This window comes from Phoenix dactylifera, unplaced genomic scaffold (assembly GCF_009389715.1).
Source record: "Phoenix dactylifera cultivar Barhee BC4 unplaced genomic scaffold, palm_55x_up_171113_PBpolish2nd_filt_p 000767F, whole genome shotgun sequence".
In the NCBI taxonomy this organism is placed as follows: domain Eukaryota; kingdom Viridiplantae; phylum Streptophyta; class Magnoliopsida; order Arecales; family Arecaceae; genus Phoenix; species Phoenix dactylifera.
The window spans coordinates 90,855-106,640 of NW_024068138.1; the positions used below are offsets into that span (position 1 = coordinate 90,855).

At 39.3% G+C, this 15,786-nt stretch overlaps 1 protein-coding gene across 1 annotated transcript; it reads right to left on the reverse strand.

The window, feature by feature from the left end:
- Positions 1–3,702: 3,702 nt before the first annotated feature.
- Positions 3,703–12,992, reverse strand: LOC103696971. Its single transcript, XM_039120266.1, has 3 exons — positions 12,658–12,992; positions 5,126–5,206; positions 3,703–4,467 (listed from the first exon to the last, which is right to left on the reverse strand). The coding sequence occupies exons 1-3, from the start codon at positions 12,814–12,816 to the stop codon at positions 4,057–4,059; spliced, it is 651 nt and encodes a 216-aa protein (XP_038976194.1). The 5' UTR covers positions 12,817–12,992; the 3' UTR covers positions 3,703–4,056.
- Positions 12,993–15,786: the final 2,794 nt, after the last annotated feature.

The following is a 15,786-nucleotide window of genomic DNA, read 5'->3' on the forward strand; positions in this document are numbered from 1 at the left end:
CACGTGAGAGGCCGATGGTAGGCAATAATGGGGAGGAGAAGACAAAATAGAGTGGGGAAGAGACCCACCCTTTCAATGATGATGGTGAGGTGTGTTGTCTGAGAGAGCGAGATATATCATATATGAGAGAGAGAGAGAGAGAGTGAGTGTGTAAAGGGATTTGGGTTGGAGAGGGATTGCACACTTGAGTGTCTTTTGAGGGATGTGGGACTACTTGCCCTGTTTTTCTCCTGGTTCTTATCATGTACAAAAGAGTGTAGATGAACAGTGGACACACGTAGGAAGCAACTATTCCTTTGGATGCATCCCTGGTGAGTAATACCAATCATGGTATTCGCTATCAGTGGTGAAATCAAGGAGAAAAATCAGACATCAACAATATTTTTTTTTTTTGATTGGGATGATTTTTTTTTCCAATATACTAACATTTTTAATACATGGATAGAAAAAAATTTAAAAATAGTCTTCCTGCTCATAACATTTTTTTTGCCTTTGTGACTTGGACTGTCTTATTCTATCCCACCCATTGAAACGTAACAGTTGTTCATTTTGTTTTTATTGAATATAATAAATCACTTATAAATGATATTTTTGTGATAAGAGAAAGAAAGAGGGCTTGTTTAGAATGAAAATTTTAGAAGGAAAGAGCATGTTTAATCCCTACATATTCTCCTCTCTCACGTTTTATGATTAGAGATGTTGGGAACCACATTTTTAGTAGAACCTGGCTATGTTTTGGAATTACATGCTGGGGCCATTTTTTATTTAATGAAAACTAGTTCTTATTTTATATTCTCTTTTCTCTTCCTACCCTCTTTCCCATCCATGTCTTCTTCATCACCTATTACGAAAGTGACGTGTGTCACACAAGTCATTGAGGTGTGGGTGCATTTTTTTCCTAAAAATGTATTCTAAATCGGTTGTGTATCCTCGAATCCTAAATCCTGGAGGCCTTGACCACCGGTATAGCTCAAAAAAAAGAAGAAAAAAAAAAAGGCTCAACCATCAGAACACAACTTAAAGCACATAAAGTTGTTAAATTAAGTATATTATAATAAATTTTGTTATTCTAAGCAAGTTATGGTATCTTGATAGCCTATACTTCTTTTTTTACAGAAAAGTAATCAATAAATGAAACAAAAAGAAATATACTTCAATTTATTCATTTGATATTTTTGAAGCTTTACTGTATAGATTGTTCTATAATTTTACATTAGTATATAATTCTTTGTAATTTTTTAAAATTTGACGATTCATAATTATTTTTTATTTATATTACAGCTAAAGATTGGTGTAAAATATATATCAGTATAATTTAATGAATAGTATCAACTAATCAAGAACCTATCGATGCGCGTTTATATTGTTTTCTTGTATTATATCTAGATTTTGACCTAACCCTAAATATTTTTATTCGGGTCAAGTTGATTATTTAATTATATCTCTATAACTAGAAATATAATAGATGATAAAAAGCATGAAATTTTCAAATAAAATTAAACGAATGATGACCGAAACATGAATTTTCAATCAAAAAGTTAATAATCATTCTAAAGCTACCGAATACAAATTCCAATTTCAAAAATACATATTGATGCATTCGAGAACATCATAAATAAGAATCCAAGAGGAAGGCGTTCTTTTCTTTTCTAGAAAAGTTTTTTTGGAAAAAGAATGAATTTTATCCATTAGACAAATTGTTGTCTAATTTTTTATATTATGATCTTTGGCCATCAAATTTTTGATGATTGAAATTAAAGATGGACTTACTTTAATATTGACGATGCATCTTAGAAATAAAAAGAAAAAGAACCTACATTGTGCATATATATTGTCTTCAATTTGGTGGATTGAAATACCTAGTTTAGTTGGATGAAGTTCTTTAGTATATTAGCCCTTAGGAATCTCTCTCTTCAAGCTCGATCTAGCTCAAACAATAGAAGTTAGCCCTCAGAGCCATCAATGATCCTTTCATTTTTTTTATTTTTTATTTTTTGGTGAAAGATAGGAGGGGGAGGGGAGCGATCAGTCCACCCGCGTAGCAGCCCTCATTGGGCCCCTCTTCCACCAAAAAATATTCGATACAAGTCGCAGGTTTCGCGTGCCTTCTCCGACCCGTGGGCTCACCCCACTGGGCTCATCGCCTTCATGTGTGGGTACGTCACTCTAACGCCATCTTGGTACAAGTGGAAGGAAAGCATGACCGCCAACGAGCTAGTCGGGCGTAGGGCATCCGATCCCCTAATTTAATCGACGCTCGCGCGTTTCAAACTCGGATAACTCAAGTGGAATTATCGTCCCCTTACCACCAGACTACTATCTTGGTGGCATCCTTTTCATGTTTCATTTCCGGCTTTCACGCTAGGGAGGGACTATCCTTGTATTATTATTCTCTGCAACAATATGAGCCTCCATTCAAAGTTCCAATCAAATGAAGCACGGTCTGGCATTGTTGAGCTACCAATCATGGCCTGCAGACAGTGCGGGCTGGACCTCACGTCACATGGTGTTAATGGCGCAGCAGTCGCCGGTGGTGAGGTGTGGGGCTGCTGTTTTTCGGTTGGTTGTCTCCAAGTGAGACGAGACCTGCAGAGAAATCAAAGGGAGAGGCACGGCATGGCCACTGATAAGGACCGTCAAACTGCGAACTAGGTCCCCGCGCCCCTCGTGCTGGCCCCCTGGCGAACAGGTTTTCAAAACGGAATACGTGGCCTAAGGCCTAACTCTTTCCTGCTGTGCTCCGGCTTTCCGATGAGCCAAAGGACTGGAGACGAATGGCCGGTTGTTTCTGATGTGGACCGCCCTTTGCTCAAGACTCTCTCTCGTAGAAAGTCTATCGGCTTCTTTGACCCTAATCGCCATGCTTAACGTAAGGGCAAGCGATTTTTCTCACCTCTCGCTGTCACAGCCAGCGTTATCTGCGGGCTGCTGTTTAAGCCGAAACTAACGATTCATTTGGTTGGTGGGTTTAAGAAAAAAAAGCCGAAACTAAATATTTGACTGATAGTAATAAAATTCTCGCATTTTATTAGGAAAAAATACTCATAAGCAACGGAATAAAATCTTTCCATCTATGAAAATCATAATCATAACAGACATGATTAATCAAATATGTACAAACCACTTCTTTCAAACATCAAATATTCAAGCATCGACTTTTTACAAAAATTATTTCAATTAAAAAAAATTCTTCCTATAAATCAAATGAGACCTAGTTTGAAAATAAAAAAGAGAGCACATCTTTATCTTCATTCTTTCCTCCGCGTTTGCTTGTGACGAGAATGAACCTGCATACAAAAAACTCGTCCGAAGAGTTCCATTTGAATCACGTGGTTTTCTGAAAAAAGATGTCGCATTTTGCATGCAACAGGCACCAAACCAACCTGCAAGGCTACAACAGAGAAACAGAGAAAAATGGCCGAAATGCTGCCAATCCGATCGGCGACAAAAGGGATATGATTAACATCCACACATCATTCTATCATGATTAGAGCCATGGCCCAAATTGAACACAATACGGTCTATGTGAATTGAAGTATGGACCTCCACCACCTTTACCACACCCATTAAGGATATAAATGTAACCAGACTGATGCAATTTTATACGCAACACAAAGTTCAGGTAAATTACTTCAAACCTGCAAGATTCCTACTCTAGCACCAGAGAAAACAAGTGGTCAAAATGCCAAGTGAATTATTATATGATATAATAAGAGAGTTCCAACATATATTTTATTTATATAAATGTAATTAAGAGCAGAGTTCCAAAAGTGCACAGACAACTTATATCGACCACTAGACAAGCATATGAAACCTAAAGCGGTTCAACAAAAGAAACGACCAAGAGAAACACCCTTGGGATTAACATACGACTACAACAACTTAAACCTCCAGGGCCCAACCTGAGAAACATATATTCCGCCTCTTCTTACCCTCTCTCACATCTACCCAACACGGAGTTGCAGATCAGAGAACACAATGCTGGATTAGCGAGGCTATTGAACTGGATACGGCGATATCATGTTGTATGGGGGCAGCCCTAGGAACAGCCCGTCATCAGTAAGATTCATGAGTCGGGCTGTCAGAATGCATATCCATGGATGAGTCGTTAGAGCTGGGACAATTGGGCTCCCGGCTTTGACTCTGAGTGTTCGCTTCATGGTTCCTAGCTCCATTTCCGGTGGGAAGACAACCACTTGCATAATATCCACTTCCCTGAGCCAGATGGTAGGGTTGAAGACTCCTACGAACGGGGCTGGAAAGAGCATTCGAGAAAACTGAATTTTTTGCCTGATCAGAGTGACTAGGCCGTGGAGCAAGTCCAATTGCTCCCTGCGCAAAAAAACCAGATGGCGGTTGCGAGTTCAAGTTCGTAAAATGCATTGCAGTTTGGAGATGTGGATGTTGGTGTTGAAATTGCAATCTTGGAGAAACTATTGCATCCTCTCCTCCATAATCCATCTCATTCTGCAAAAACAAACTTTAAGTTCCCTAGTAGTTGCCATATATAAATTCACCATCACCAACAAGACCTGTTTAGTGACATGGTAACTGCATATTGTAAAAGCATATGTAGAACATATGATACAGAACAAATCATGCAAGAAAAAAAAAAAGAATGTGCTAACTTCCATTCTTTTCTGCAGCAAGTTGCACATGCATTATTACCACTTTCAAACTCAAGATTAATTACAACGGAAATAACAAATCATATAAATTAAAAGAATGAACTTCCAAACAGGGATGATGAATATAGAAATGTGGAATCCTGACATGGCCTAAAGTGGCCTATAGTTTTGCAACAAGGTTACTAGGTTCATAATAATGATACCTGATTTTCAAACAGTAGGTACCGCATTTAGTTGAAGAATTTAAGATGCATCCAAGCAAAAGGAGAGGAAAAAAAGGGGAAAAAGGGATGTGTCATTTTGTTGGAAAACTAGATACGCATCTAAGCAAAATGAGGGAAATAAAAACCCAAAAAAGTAACAAATAAAAGCATCATATCTTTAGCACAATATGTGGTATGTATCCATGAATCAAAAACATGTTCTCAAAGACGAAAATCAGAAAAATATAGCCAGATAATAATAACAAGGTCAGATGATAATCATTGTGATAAAACCTGGATATATGTAAGTATATCATCTATGTTCACCCTTGACCCTTCCTCATGCTGTCTCAAGATCCATTGGTAGACCTTCTCCTGCATAAATCCAAAACCAACAACGAGCTTGGTAAGCACAAAAGAAGACATATTACACAAATTAACAACACAACGCAATTTATAAGAGAGCATCAGAAGACCTAAGCTACTCAGAATATATCACAATCACAAAATTAGAAGTCTTCTATACAGCATCCCTGCTGACTTGTTATAATCAACTAGTCCCCTGAAAGACAAAGTATATCTATTGAAAAGTGATTATGTAACTGCAAATGCAATCATTCAAGTCATTTGATGGAAAAAGAGGTCGGACATAGTTTCTCTCAGTAACAGAATATTTATAAAGCTCAATAATGGACTCAGCAGACACCTGGAAAACATGTGTATTTATGATGGGTGATTACATTTGGAGTTTGCCAAGGAGGAATAAAAAATCATAGATTAATATGTAATTGCAAAGAAACCCTAAATTGATTGCAAAGGAAGCATGTAATCAAAAGAGCATCCTAGCCAAATAATGACGGCATGTGAAGTGTAATCTTAATATGCTTTGTATGCCTATAGAAAAGAGATCGCTAGCAACCTAAGCAACATTAATTACCATAGCGAAGTCAAAAGCAGCATCAAAGGGACCTGCAAGTCAGCAAAGAAGTGGACAAAGACAAATCACCTCAATTAAGGGAATCGACCATCACAACAAAGTCAATAACAGACTAGCTGCCAATGTATTATTAATCTAATCAGCATATAGACAGGCATAAACTAAAGCTGAAAGGATGAGAGGAGGTGCTCAGCTGATGATGCTAAGAAGACAGTGGAAGATGATAGGAGTATAGCATCGCGAGGAGATTTTGTGATAGTGCACCAATTTGACAGACCACGTGAATGACATGAGAAAAAAAAAATCAAGGTCCAGCAGAGGTTCACCATCGCATGGCCTATGCTTCTTGTAACATTTGAAAAATATAACAGTCACAAGTGTCTGTCATTTCAAAACACAAGAATGGCTTTATTAGTGCATTTCCACTCATCTCCAATGATAATCACAACATCAATGGAGAGAGGTAGAGTGTTACGTCTGTGGTTGAAGGAGCTTAATTGAGACCATAAATAGTCCATGAAGATGGCAAATATGATAAGGATTAAAAAGTTCAACAGCAAAAAGTTTGCGAAGAAAGGTATTCTTCACATATAACTAATACAATGGCTGTTCAGAACTGCAAGAAATTGTGATTGATAATAGTACATTCTCATCCTAGTTATAGGATCAAAACTTACTAAGCATGAACTTGTGAATCACATATTGTTCGATTGAACTACTAAAGCAAGTTTCAATTTTGTAATTCCACTTGCAGGAGATGGAATATTAACAAGGGAGTCAAAATTCCACACCTAGATTAGCTAAAGTGCAGACAAACTGTCGGACACAACCTCCTAAAACTGAGAAATCTTGGCAACCTCACAAACAACATATAACTAATGTTGACCAAGGATAGCTGCAAGAAAGAAATGGTGGCTTCCAGAATTTGGTACTGGCATACATGGGTCATCACAATGGTTCACAATTTGAAATAGGATGCTGATACTCAAATGGAGACACCAGCAAGGGGAGCTCCCCTAGTTTTAAAGATGTGTCAGGTGCAATATTATAGGAAGAACCTCCATAAATGTGGTGGCATGAACCATCCAAGTGTAAACATTGGTAATGGGAGCCAAGAAAGGCATAAAGAGGATAGGAAGTCATATTATCAAAAGAATCTGGTTAAGTAAGATGGTTGCATATAGGAGGAGAGAAAGAACACCATAAATTCAGAGGGTAGATATTCAAAGATGTGTATAATCAGCATAGATATGATTTACGTAAATGCACTCATACATCTCCATATATACCAAACTAGAATCCTAACAGAAAGATTTGGACACTTAGGCTTAACTCTATTAATGCATACCCATTACTAGGTCATTTAGTTTGAATACCCGCACTATTAGGCATGAAGAATAAAGAATGCTTGTGCAAATGCTTTGTGCATTTAGTAGTTGCAAAACTAACAGTTTTAATGACATGATGGAATGTCTTCCTTTGAATTATAGTTTTGAAGCATCCGAACCAAATAGCAATTAGTTTTTATGTGCCTAAGTAGTGCAAATTATGATCACGGAACAATGAAACGGACTCCCAAATTAAATTCGAAGTTACATTCTAACACAGCAGCTGCATTTGTATCTACTTAATGCATAAAAATAAAAAGCTCCAACACATGATTTTATTTGTTTCTGGACATGTTTTAGTTTATGATCAACAGTGGCGTTTCTCAATTTACATTGAGCCATCATTAATTATATACAAATAGGAATGGTCTCAAAGTCTCTCAATGAGCTGTTTTATTAAAATGAATTCTACAGCCGCCTGAGCGCTTGTCTTCTCAATTAGTCAGGCAGATTGAAAAAAACTTTCTCAGCATCCCTTGAAGTTGAATAGCACAAGAGCAAGCAGGGTTTTTCTTTCTTTCTTTTTTTTCCATTTGCAGATGGGGCACTAAAAATGCCCATCTCATAATAAACAGTCTAACACATCCAAGGGTTTCTATCCACCACCTTGAATCATCAAAATATATCACCCTTATATTAAAATAATCTCTCACCCATTTTTTGTGTACATTTCTATGCATGTCCAAGTTATATGATTGATTACATTTCAGGTCCCAGCCTCTTCTTCTCTTATCCATACTCTTCCTCCTCCTCAAACTCCCAATCTAGCCAAATTTCTCTTAAAAGAGGTGAATTTCTTTATTTAATACATCTGTTCCATGGTTCACCTTATTTTATCTCAATTTTCTTCTGATTTTATCTCATAAATATAATGCATTGGAGGCACCACCTAGGGTCAACAAGGTGCCCTTCTCTTTTCTTATTCTTGGAATCCTTAATTTTTCAACAAAAGGCTTCTTGCACCTTTCTTACATCATATCCTTTTTCTCTTTTTTTTGGGGCTAAATCGGATGTATCATACATTATGAGTATGGATATAGCTAAAAAAATCAAAAGATAACAGGTCCCGGAGCGCACCGGATAACCCCCTCTCTATACACATGCTTTGCGGGTGTGGTTGACCACATATGAGGCCACCCAATCCGCTGCCTCTTTGCCTCTCTATATACATGCTTTACCTGCAAGACCATCCCACCACAAACCCTAACCCGGATGTCCCTAAGCAACGGGTGGTAGTCGCCCACCCCTCCCGCGCTCTGCTAGATCAACCAATGACCGTCGCCGAATCGCCCTCGAGTAATACAGCTCTAGTTTGCAGTGCCGCCGAGCATAACTCAAGCCAGCCTAAGCCGCCCTCAACTCAGCCCCCGAGATCGGGGTGTCGAAGATCTGGAAACCACCAGCTGCAATCATCCTCGACTCCGGACCTCTGATGATATAGCCGACACCTCCCCTTCTTCTGCCATCCAATACGCATCTGTCGAAATTTACCTTGAAAAAATTCGAGAGTGGGGGGCTCCCAGATGAAAAACATCGTACGAGACGCTCCACGAGCAGAAGTAGAACCTCAGGTATCTCGAGCTATCAAAGGTCCATCCAACAGTAGCGACTAAGCAATCTCGGACGCCTGGAGCTGGGCCCGCTTGACAACGAACCTCGGTGGAGGACAACTCTTACCAAACGTCCAGGCATTCCTGGCTAGCCAGATCTGATAAGCCATATAGGTCACCACAATAGTCGCCTGTCGGAATCGCGGAGCGATAGCCCACCATCTGATCACCTGTAGAAAGGACGCCGAGTGACATCAAACCTCCAATGGAATCATGGCAAGCTCCTAGATTGTCCTCGCATGATGGTATTGAAACAAGGCATAGTCCACTGAATCAACCACCTGGCACAAGAGGCACTAGGGGTGAATATCCAAACCCCTTCTACTAAGAATGAGTCACATCGAGAGCCAGCCCCAGACAACCTTCCAAAGGAATAAGGTCACCCTTGGGTGCAGGCCGAAGTGCCAGATCCGGGCACAATCCACCTTTGGATGATGCTCGCTCTAGAGTATGCTGTAAACATCATCCACCCTAACCCTGGATATGCAGGTCGAGCTCCACACCCTCACATCGGGGCTGGCATATCCCAAAACTAGCACTAATCGGATCCTCTCCGGAAGTTGGTCTCCAAATAGCTGGGCGATCCGGGTGGTATCCCATCCTGTCCCTTTGCGGCGAAGAAAGTCGCAGACTTGAAAGCCTCCCGAGGCCCCTGGGCCTCCTCAAGCCTCCCGCGCCCTCTGCCGGCATTCGCCGCCGCTTCTTCTCCCTCCCTCCCTCCCCCACTCGCTCTCTCTTTCTCTTCTTCTCCGCCTCCAGCGGCAAACCATTTTCTACGCCGGAACCATACCAATTAGCCATCGATACGGCTCGAAACGGGCAGAATCGTCTGGTTCGGAATGGTTCCGCATATCTTGGTTAGGACTGAGTGCTCTAAAAAGCCTCTTTAGTTGAGTTCTCGCTACCTCCAACAAATCCTTGTAGATAAAAATCAAACACGGAACTCGATCCAATCATGCACAACCCATGAGAGACCCCACATCTATCAATGGGAACTGAGACAACCTTACGTCATATCCCTTCATCCACCAGACACAATGTGGTGCAAATCCAGCTCAGACATCCCCAACAGGTTTAAAAATGGGCTGCTACATATTCACCTCACTATGGCAAGCAAAAAGCAATTGGATGAAAGTATTTTCTAGGAGCTATTACTTAGTCACAAAACAGATCCATGATGCTGTGTAAATTGATTAAATCTAGAGAAAGCAAGGCAATTAGAGAGAGAGGAAAAGATTTATGTGGTTCAGCTTACAGCCTACATTCAAAGGTGAAGACAATTGAGAAAGTTTCACTGGTGATGGAGAATGTACAAACAGAAGAGGAGAAAACCCCGATATAAAAGCCCCCAAATCTCTCAAGCTCTCGAAAAGGCCCAATACACAAAAGATGTAGTCCCAAAAACCCTAGGATAGGCGAATCCTATTTGCATATGAACACCTCAAAAAAAAAGGGGGTCAAGGCCTCAACCCCCGCTGTGGGTTTCAGCCCCCCCCCCCCCCCCCCCCCCCCCCCCCCCCGCGGGCGAAAGAACCTAAGTGGAGAGGCCCCTTTAGCATTGAGACAATTGAGATCAGAAGTTTCTGATAATTAAAATGGAACTCATTAAACTGGAAGATAACATGCATAGCATGTCTAAAGATGATATGTCTTTTGTAAAGGTTTTTCCAATCAACAGCAAAACAAAAAAGCCTACAGGCATGTAGGGATGCCCCTGGAACATGTGGAACTAAGCTTCTGCTTTTTAGGAAGTGACAGCAATTGTTTTGTATGACATTCCTTTAGTTTTTCTGACATATATCAACGGTATATGTTGACTTATCAGACTCAAACTTCTAGTTAGCTAGTGTTAATATTGCAGAAGCTTGCAGGCACAAAATCTTTCTAATATTGAAAATGTGAATTCATTTGCAAACTCGAGCTCAGTCTGAAACAAGAATTTTCTTATGAACTGGAGTACTATAACAAAATAAAATTTCCTTTCTAGAGACCCAATCAATATCAGATGTGAGATGCACAAGCTGTTGCACATCCAATCAATATGAAAAAAGACATCGACAATGATATCAACCTAACTCAATCTTAATGAACACACGTGATAATGAGGTGTGTTCCCCCGTTTTGTCTACCACCTCCGAATCATCTCCCCAAGAAAAGCCATATCTAGATGCTCATCTCATGGTAAGGAGCCCAACACATCCAAGGGTGCCTATCCATCATCTTGAATCATCAAAAATATCATCCTTATATTAAATAATTTCTCACGCACTCTTTATGTACATTTTTTATGCATGTCCAAGTTACATGGTTCATTACATTTCAGGTCCCAGCCTCTTCTTCTCTTATATCTACTCTTCCTCCTCCTCAAACTCACAATCTAGCCAAATTTCTCTTAAAAGAGGTGAATTCTGTATTTAATACATCTGTTCCATGGTTCAGCTTATCTTATTTTCAATTCTCTTTTGATTTTATCTCATAAATATAAATGCATCTGAAGGCACCACCTAGGGTCCCAAGGTGCCCTTCTCTTTTCTTACTCTTGGAATCCTTATTTGTTCAACAAAAGGCTTCTTGCACCTTTCTTACATCAGATCCCTTCATCCACCAGACACAGTGTGGTGCAAAGCCAACTTAGACATCCCCGACAGTTTTAAAAATGGACTACTACATACTCACCTCACCATGGTAAGCCAAAAGTAATTGGATGAAAGAATCTGCCAGGAATTATTCCTTAGACACAAAATATAACCATGATGTTGTGTAAACAGATTAGATCTAGAGATAGCAAATCAAACACACACACACACACACACACACACACAGAGAGAGAGAGAGAGAGGAGAAAAGATTTATGTGGTTCAGCCTACGGCCAAATCCATAGGTGGAGACGATCGAGAAAGCTTCACTAATGATAGAGAAAGTACAAAGAGAAGAAGAGAAAACCCCAATATAAAAGAGCTCAAATCTCTCAAGCTCTCGAAAAGCCCCAATACACCTCAAAAAATTTGGTTCTGAGCCCCTGCCTTCGCTTTGGGTTTCAGCCCTCAGGCCAAGGACCCAAGCAGAGAGGCCCTTTTAGCAGTCTACCCTCTAAATACAAAACACCATAACACATGCATTGGCACAAACAAGAATGAAGCATGCTATTCTTTGTTTGGGAGGAATTAAGCACTGAGAAATGTCGATATGTAATTTGCGTCCAACCAGTTTGCTGATTTCATCAGATTTCTGTAGATTCCCCCCGTCCTCTATATCTGACCAAGAAGAAACTTCCGGTTCCACTATAAGGTTAAATTTTATCATAATTGCCACAGACTACAGACAAAATTCGAATTAAGAGGTCCTTAAAATTTCATTTATATTCTAGCCCACCACAAGCACTGAATAAACGAGCATACCATGCAGCAGCTTACAGTGTCCACTCAAAAATTAAAAGAACTGCTAAGAAGAGGAAGAAAGCAACAGAATATCTCCAGAAACTACTCACTCGCTCACGTAAGAACAGAACGAAATAGAATCAGATTGTTTAATCATTCGAAAAGAACGGGAGAAAGCTTAACTTGGCAAGATCATGAAATAAAGAAAATCACCAAACAAACATATCCACTAAATAAAAGAAAAGAAATTGCTCTCCGTCAAAGACAAAAACCACGATCAAGCGACTGAAGCAAACAAAAAGTATTCAAAAAGAAGAAGAAAAGAAAAGACAGAAGAATTTCACAGAGATTCCATCCAAGAAGAGCCAGCACAAGTTCTATCAATCAATCTTGCAATTCAGAGTAACAGATCAGATCAGGGGAAAACAAAAGTTATCCATCCATCATCCAAAGAACCTCGGAACGAACGATTAATCGGTCGATGAGAAGGGGGGAGAGAGAGAGAGAGGCGAACCAGCGCATGGCGCTCGCCGGCCTGGAAGGAGATTTTCTGCTGGTTCATGGCCTGGGTGTACAGCTGGGAGAGCGAGTTGGCCGCGCTGCAGAAGGTGGAGTAGAGCGTCCGATCCACCTCGTCGAGGCGCGTCGCGTCCGATTTCCGCTTCCTCGCCATGCGTTCGATGGAGAAGAACGATCGACGACGAAACCCTAACAAAGGAGGAGAGAGGGAGGAGGAGGAGGAATTGGGGAAAGGAGAACAACTCCTCTCTCTCTCTCTCCCTCCTTCCTCTTTAAATCCCTAACGCGCTTCCGAAACGCCGAAGCCCAAAGAGAGTCGGATTGAGAAAAAAGAGGGTGTTTTATTTTTTGTCTGGTGGCGACGCCAGCTTGCCGACATGGAAAGGAAACGCACGGCTCCCACCCCGCGCCTTCGTATCCGCGAAGAAGGCGCACAGTCTCACCTGGACGAAACCTAGAATGTCTTTTATACGAGTGGTCGATCTGCCGTTTGATCTTTGGGGTGCATGGAAGATCTGGTATCTCGCATGCAATTTCTATGAGGGCATTTGTATGGAATGAGTAATCGACGTGCCACTTGAGCTGCCTACGTGAACTTGATGACGGGGTTACCCATTCACGAAGGCGAACTGGATGACGGGGTTACCCATCCACGGAGTGGAATTCAGCACGGCTATCCAAGGAGCCGAGGGATAACGGCTGCCACCACCCACTACTCTAAGATATCTAGGTCACAGGCCAAGCATATTTTTCGAGAAGTCAATGAAGTTGTTGCAGATTGGATGGCTGCTTATATGGCTAGTTATTTTGGTAGTATCTTGTGAGCTAGAGATGGAGAGTTGTTCTGTGCACTTCAAGACATTTCGTTTTCTGATTTTATTGAGTGCATCCGTACTCGTCGGATATAATCTATTCGCTTTAGCAAAAAAAAAAAGAAGAATGAAATTGGCAGAGGCTATATTCCATCTACTATACTCTTCTAATCTCGCCCGGCACAGAGCCTAGGTCTCCAGATAAATCAAGCCATAGATCATGGATTGGGGTTTAGTATGGAGATCGAAGGGGTTATACTATCAAAACAAGATTCTATAGTAAAATTCAGGATTGTAGGATCAATTTGAGGATGTCGGTTCCTTTTTGTTTTTTAATGATTACCCTAGTCACAAGTTCATGCACAAGTAGGCTAAAAAAAACTTAAAAAAATTTAAAAAATATAAAATTGTGTATGATTATTCTTCTAGATGTAGCTTATTATATATTTGTTTTCTAAAAAATGCTATTTTGATATATATATATATATATATATACACTCTTTGGCCAATCTTGTTTTTGCCTGGATACTTCTCCTCTTGGAATTTTGACTAACAATGGTGATAAGTACATTACGTATAAAATAACTTTATTGACCTTTTTTCATTAATGTTCTAAAAAGTTATATGAAAATATAATATATTAAATTTGTCAAGGGTATTAACATTAAATGGTAGGGTTAAACGATTCTCAAAATGATTATTATTGATGGCGTTAGTCAAGATCCAGCAACGAGGGCATCCATACAAAAATATGATAATTTGAAGGGCACATACATAAATAATAATTGTGGAGGATAAACAAGGGTATATATGTAAAAATAAAAAGAAAAATATAATAGATGATCTATATTTATAATTTATAAAATAAATTTATAATTTAAAAAGAAGTAAAGATGCTTGCTGTACTGGTTGGTAAAGTCGTTGGGCTTAGTACTAATGACTTGGGTTTCATTTGTCTCCTTGATTTGGAATTAGGTTTCCTCCCCTTCTGTTTCTCAAAACTAAATAAATAACAAAAATAAATTATAAAACACAAGCACAATTCGAGGACATTTCAATAGATCGATGGAGGATAATTTGATGAATCACTAATTCAACGAAAAACTAGGAACAATTTGAGACTTTTCCAATAATTTAGAAAATATCAATATAGTGGTCATTAGTTGACTTAGAAAGCTATATGAACTGATGAATTCTTTCTGCTCAATGTGCCTCATGTTCTATTTTACATGCTATATAGCAGGAGGTGTATCCAATTTTGTTTGGTGGTAATCAAATTTAAATTGATATCTTTCCTCCGCACGTGGGTTGATCTCTTATGCTTGTCTGATTGTTTGCTCTTTTAGGATAGCAGCACTTCTTGAATTTAGAATGTTGATAGTGTAGATCACTCTTTAATATATGCTCTATTATTTTATGCTGCATCGTTAATTAGTTATTGATTAATAAATATGTATAATTTGATTAGGAGGAACAAGAGGATTTCTTTTAATATGCTTAACTTAGATCTTTCAAAAAAATATAGAAATAGGAGAATATTAAAGTAGGATTCTGGGACCCTTTTTCACTGGTTCTATATAAAATTGATCAAAATACCTCTATTTCTATTAGTGATGCTTGCCTTTACAAAATTCAGGTCCACCTTCTCCTTTAATTGGAAGCTATTATAGCTTCATTAAAATGGACATGACTCATGAAAATAATTGTGAAAAAAGCAAACTTCTATGAGAACTAGATTGTTGGGATTTGTATCCTAAATGTCAATCGTCAGCATATTGATGATTGAATTTTGTAAATGAATTGATAAATTAATAAAGTGTTATTTGGCATTATTCATCATTTCATCTTCAAATGAACTCTTATATGATGAAGTTCTTAGGACTTATGTTATGATAAAAGAGGATTTATCTTTGAGTCCTTAAACTTGTTCGCGACCAAATGATATGTTGTTACTAGGACGACAACATTATCGAGATTAGGTCGTTGTGTGACATATACATTGGTTGTCCTCTTAACCAAGGAGTGTGGAGATACTGGTATGCTACACAAGTAAAGTGTAGGAGTACATTTCACTAAACGTGATCAATTCCGGAACGTTCTACTGTCGAGAGATGTTCCGAGTGAATATGGGTATAAGTTTGGCTCTCTGACATGAGACCGCAACCTGTGACTAGCAAACAACTCATTGTACTTTGGTACCGGACTACCTGAATTTCTAATTCAGTGACAGAAGGTCACTGGGTGCAGTCAAGTACTTGCGTAGTCAGTTGTGAGTCAAGATGGAATTGTCCCTTCCTGATAACTGGAGATAA

What these genes read in the sequence shown, in the direction of transcription:
- LOC103696971 (XM_039120266.1), bottom strand. Translation starts at nt 12,816, where the DNA reads ATGGCGAGGAAGCGGAAATCGGACGCGACGCGCCTCGACGAGGTGGAT. An exon ending in CCGGCGAGCGCCATGCGCTG is followed by an intron (nt 5,207 to 12,657) that starts GTTCGCCTCTCT and finishes GGATTTATGCAG; the next exon opens with GAGAAGGTCTACCAATGGAT. An exon ending in ATATACTTACATATATCCAG is followed by an intron (nt 4,468 to 5,125) that starts GTTTTATCACAA and finishes TTGTTTTTGCAG; the next exon opens with AATGAGATGGATTATGGAGG.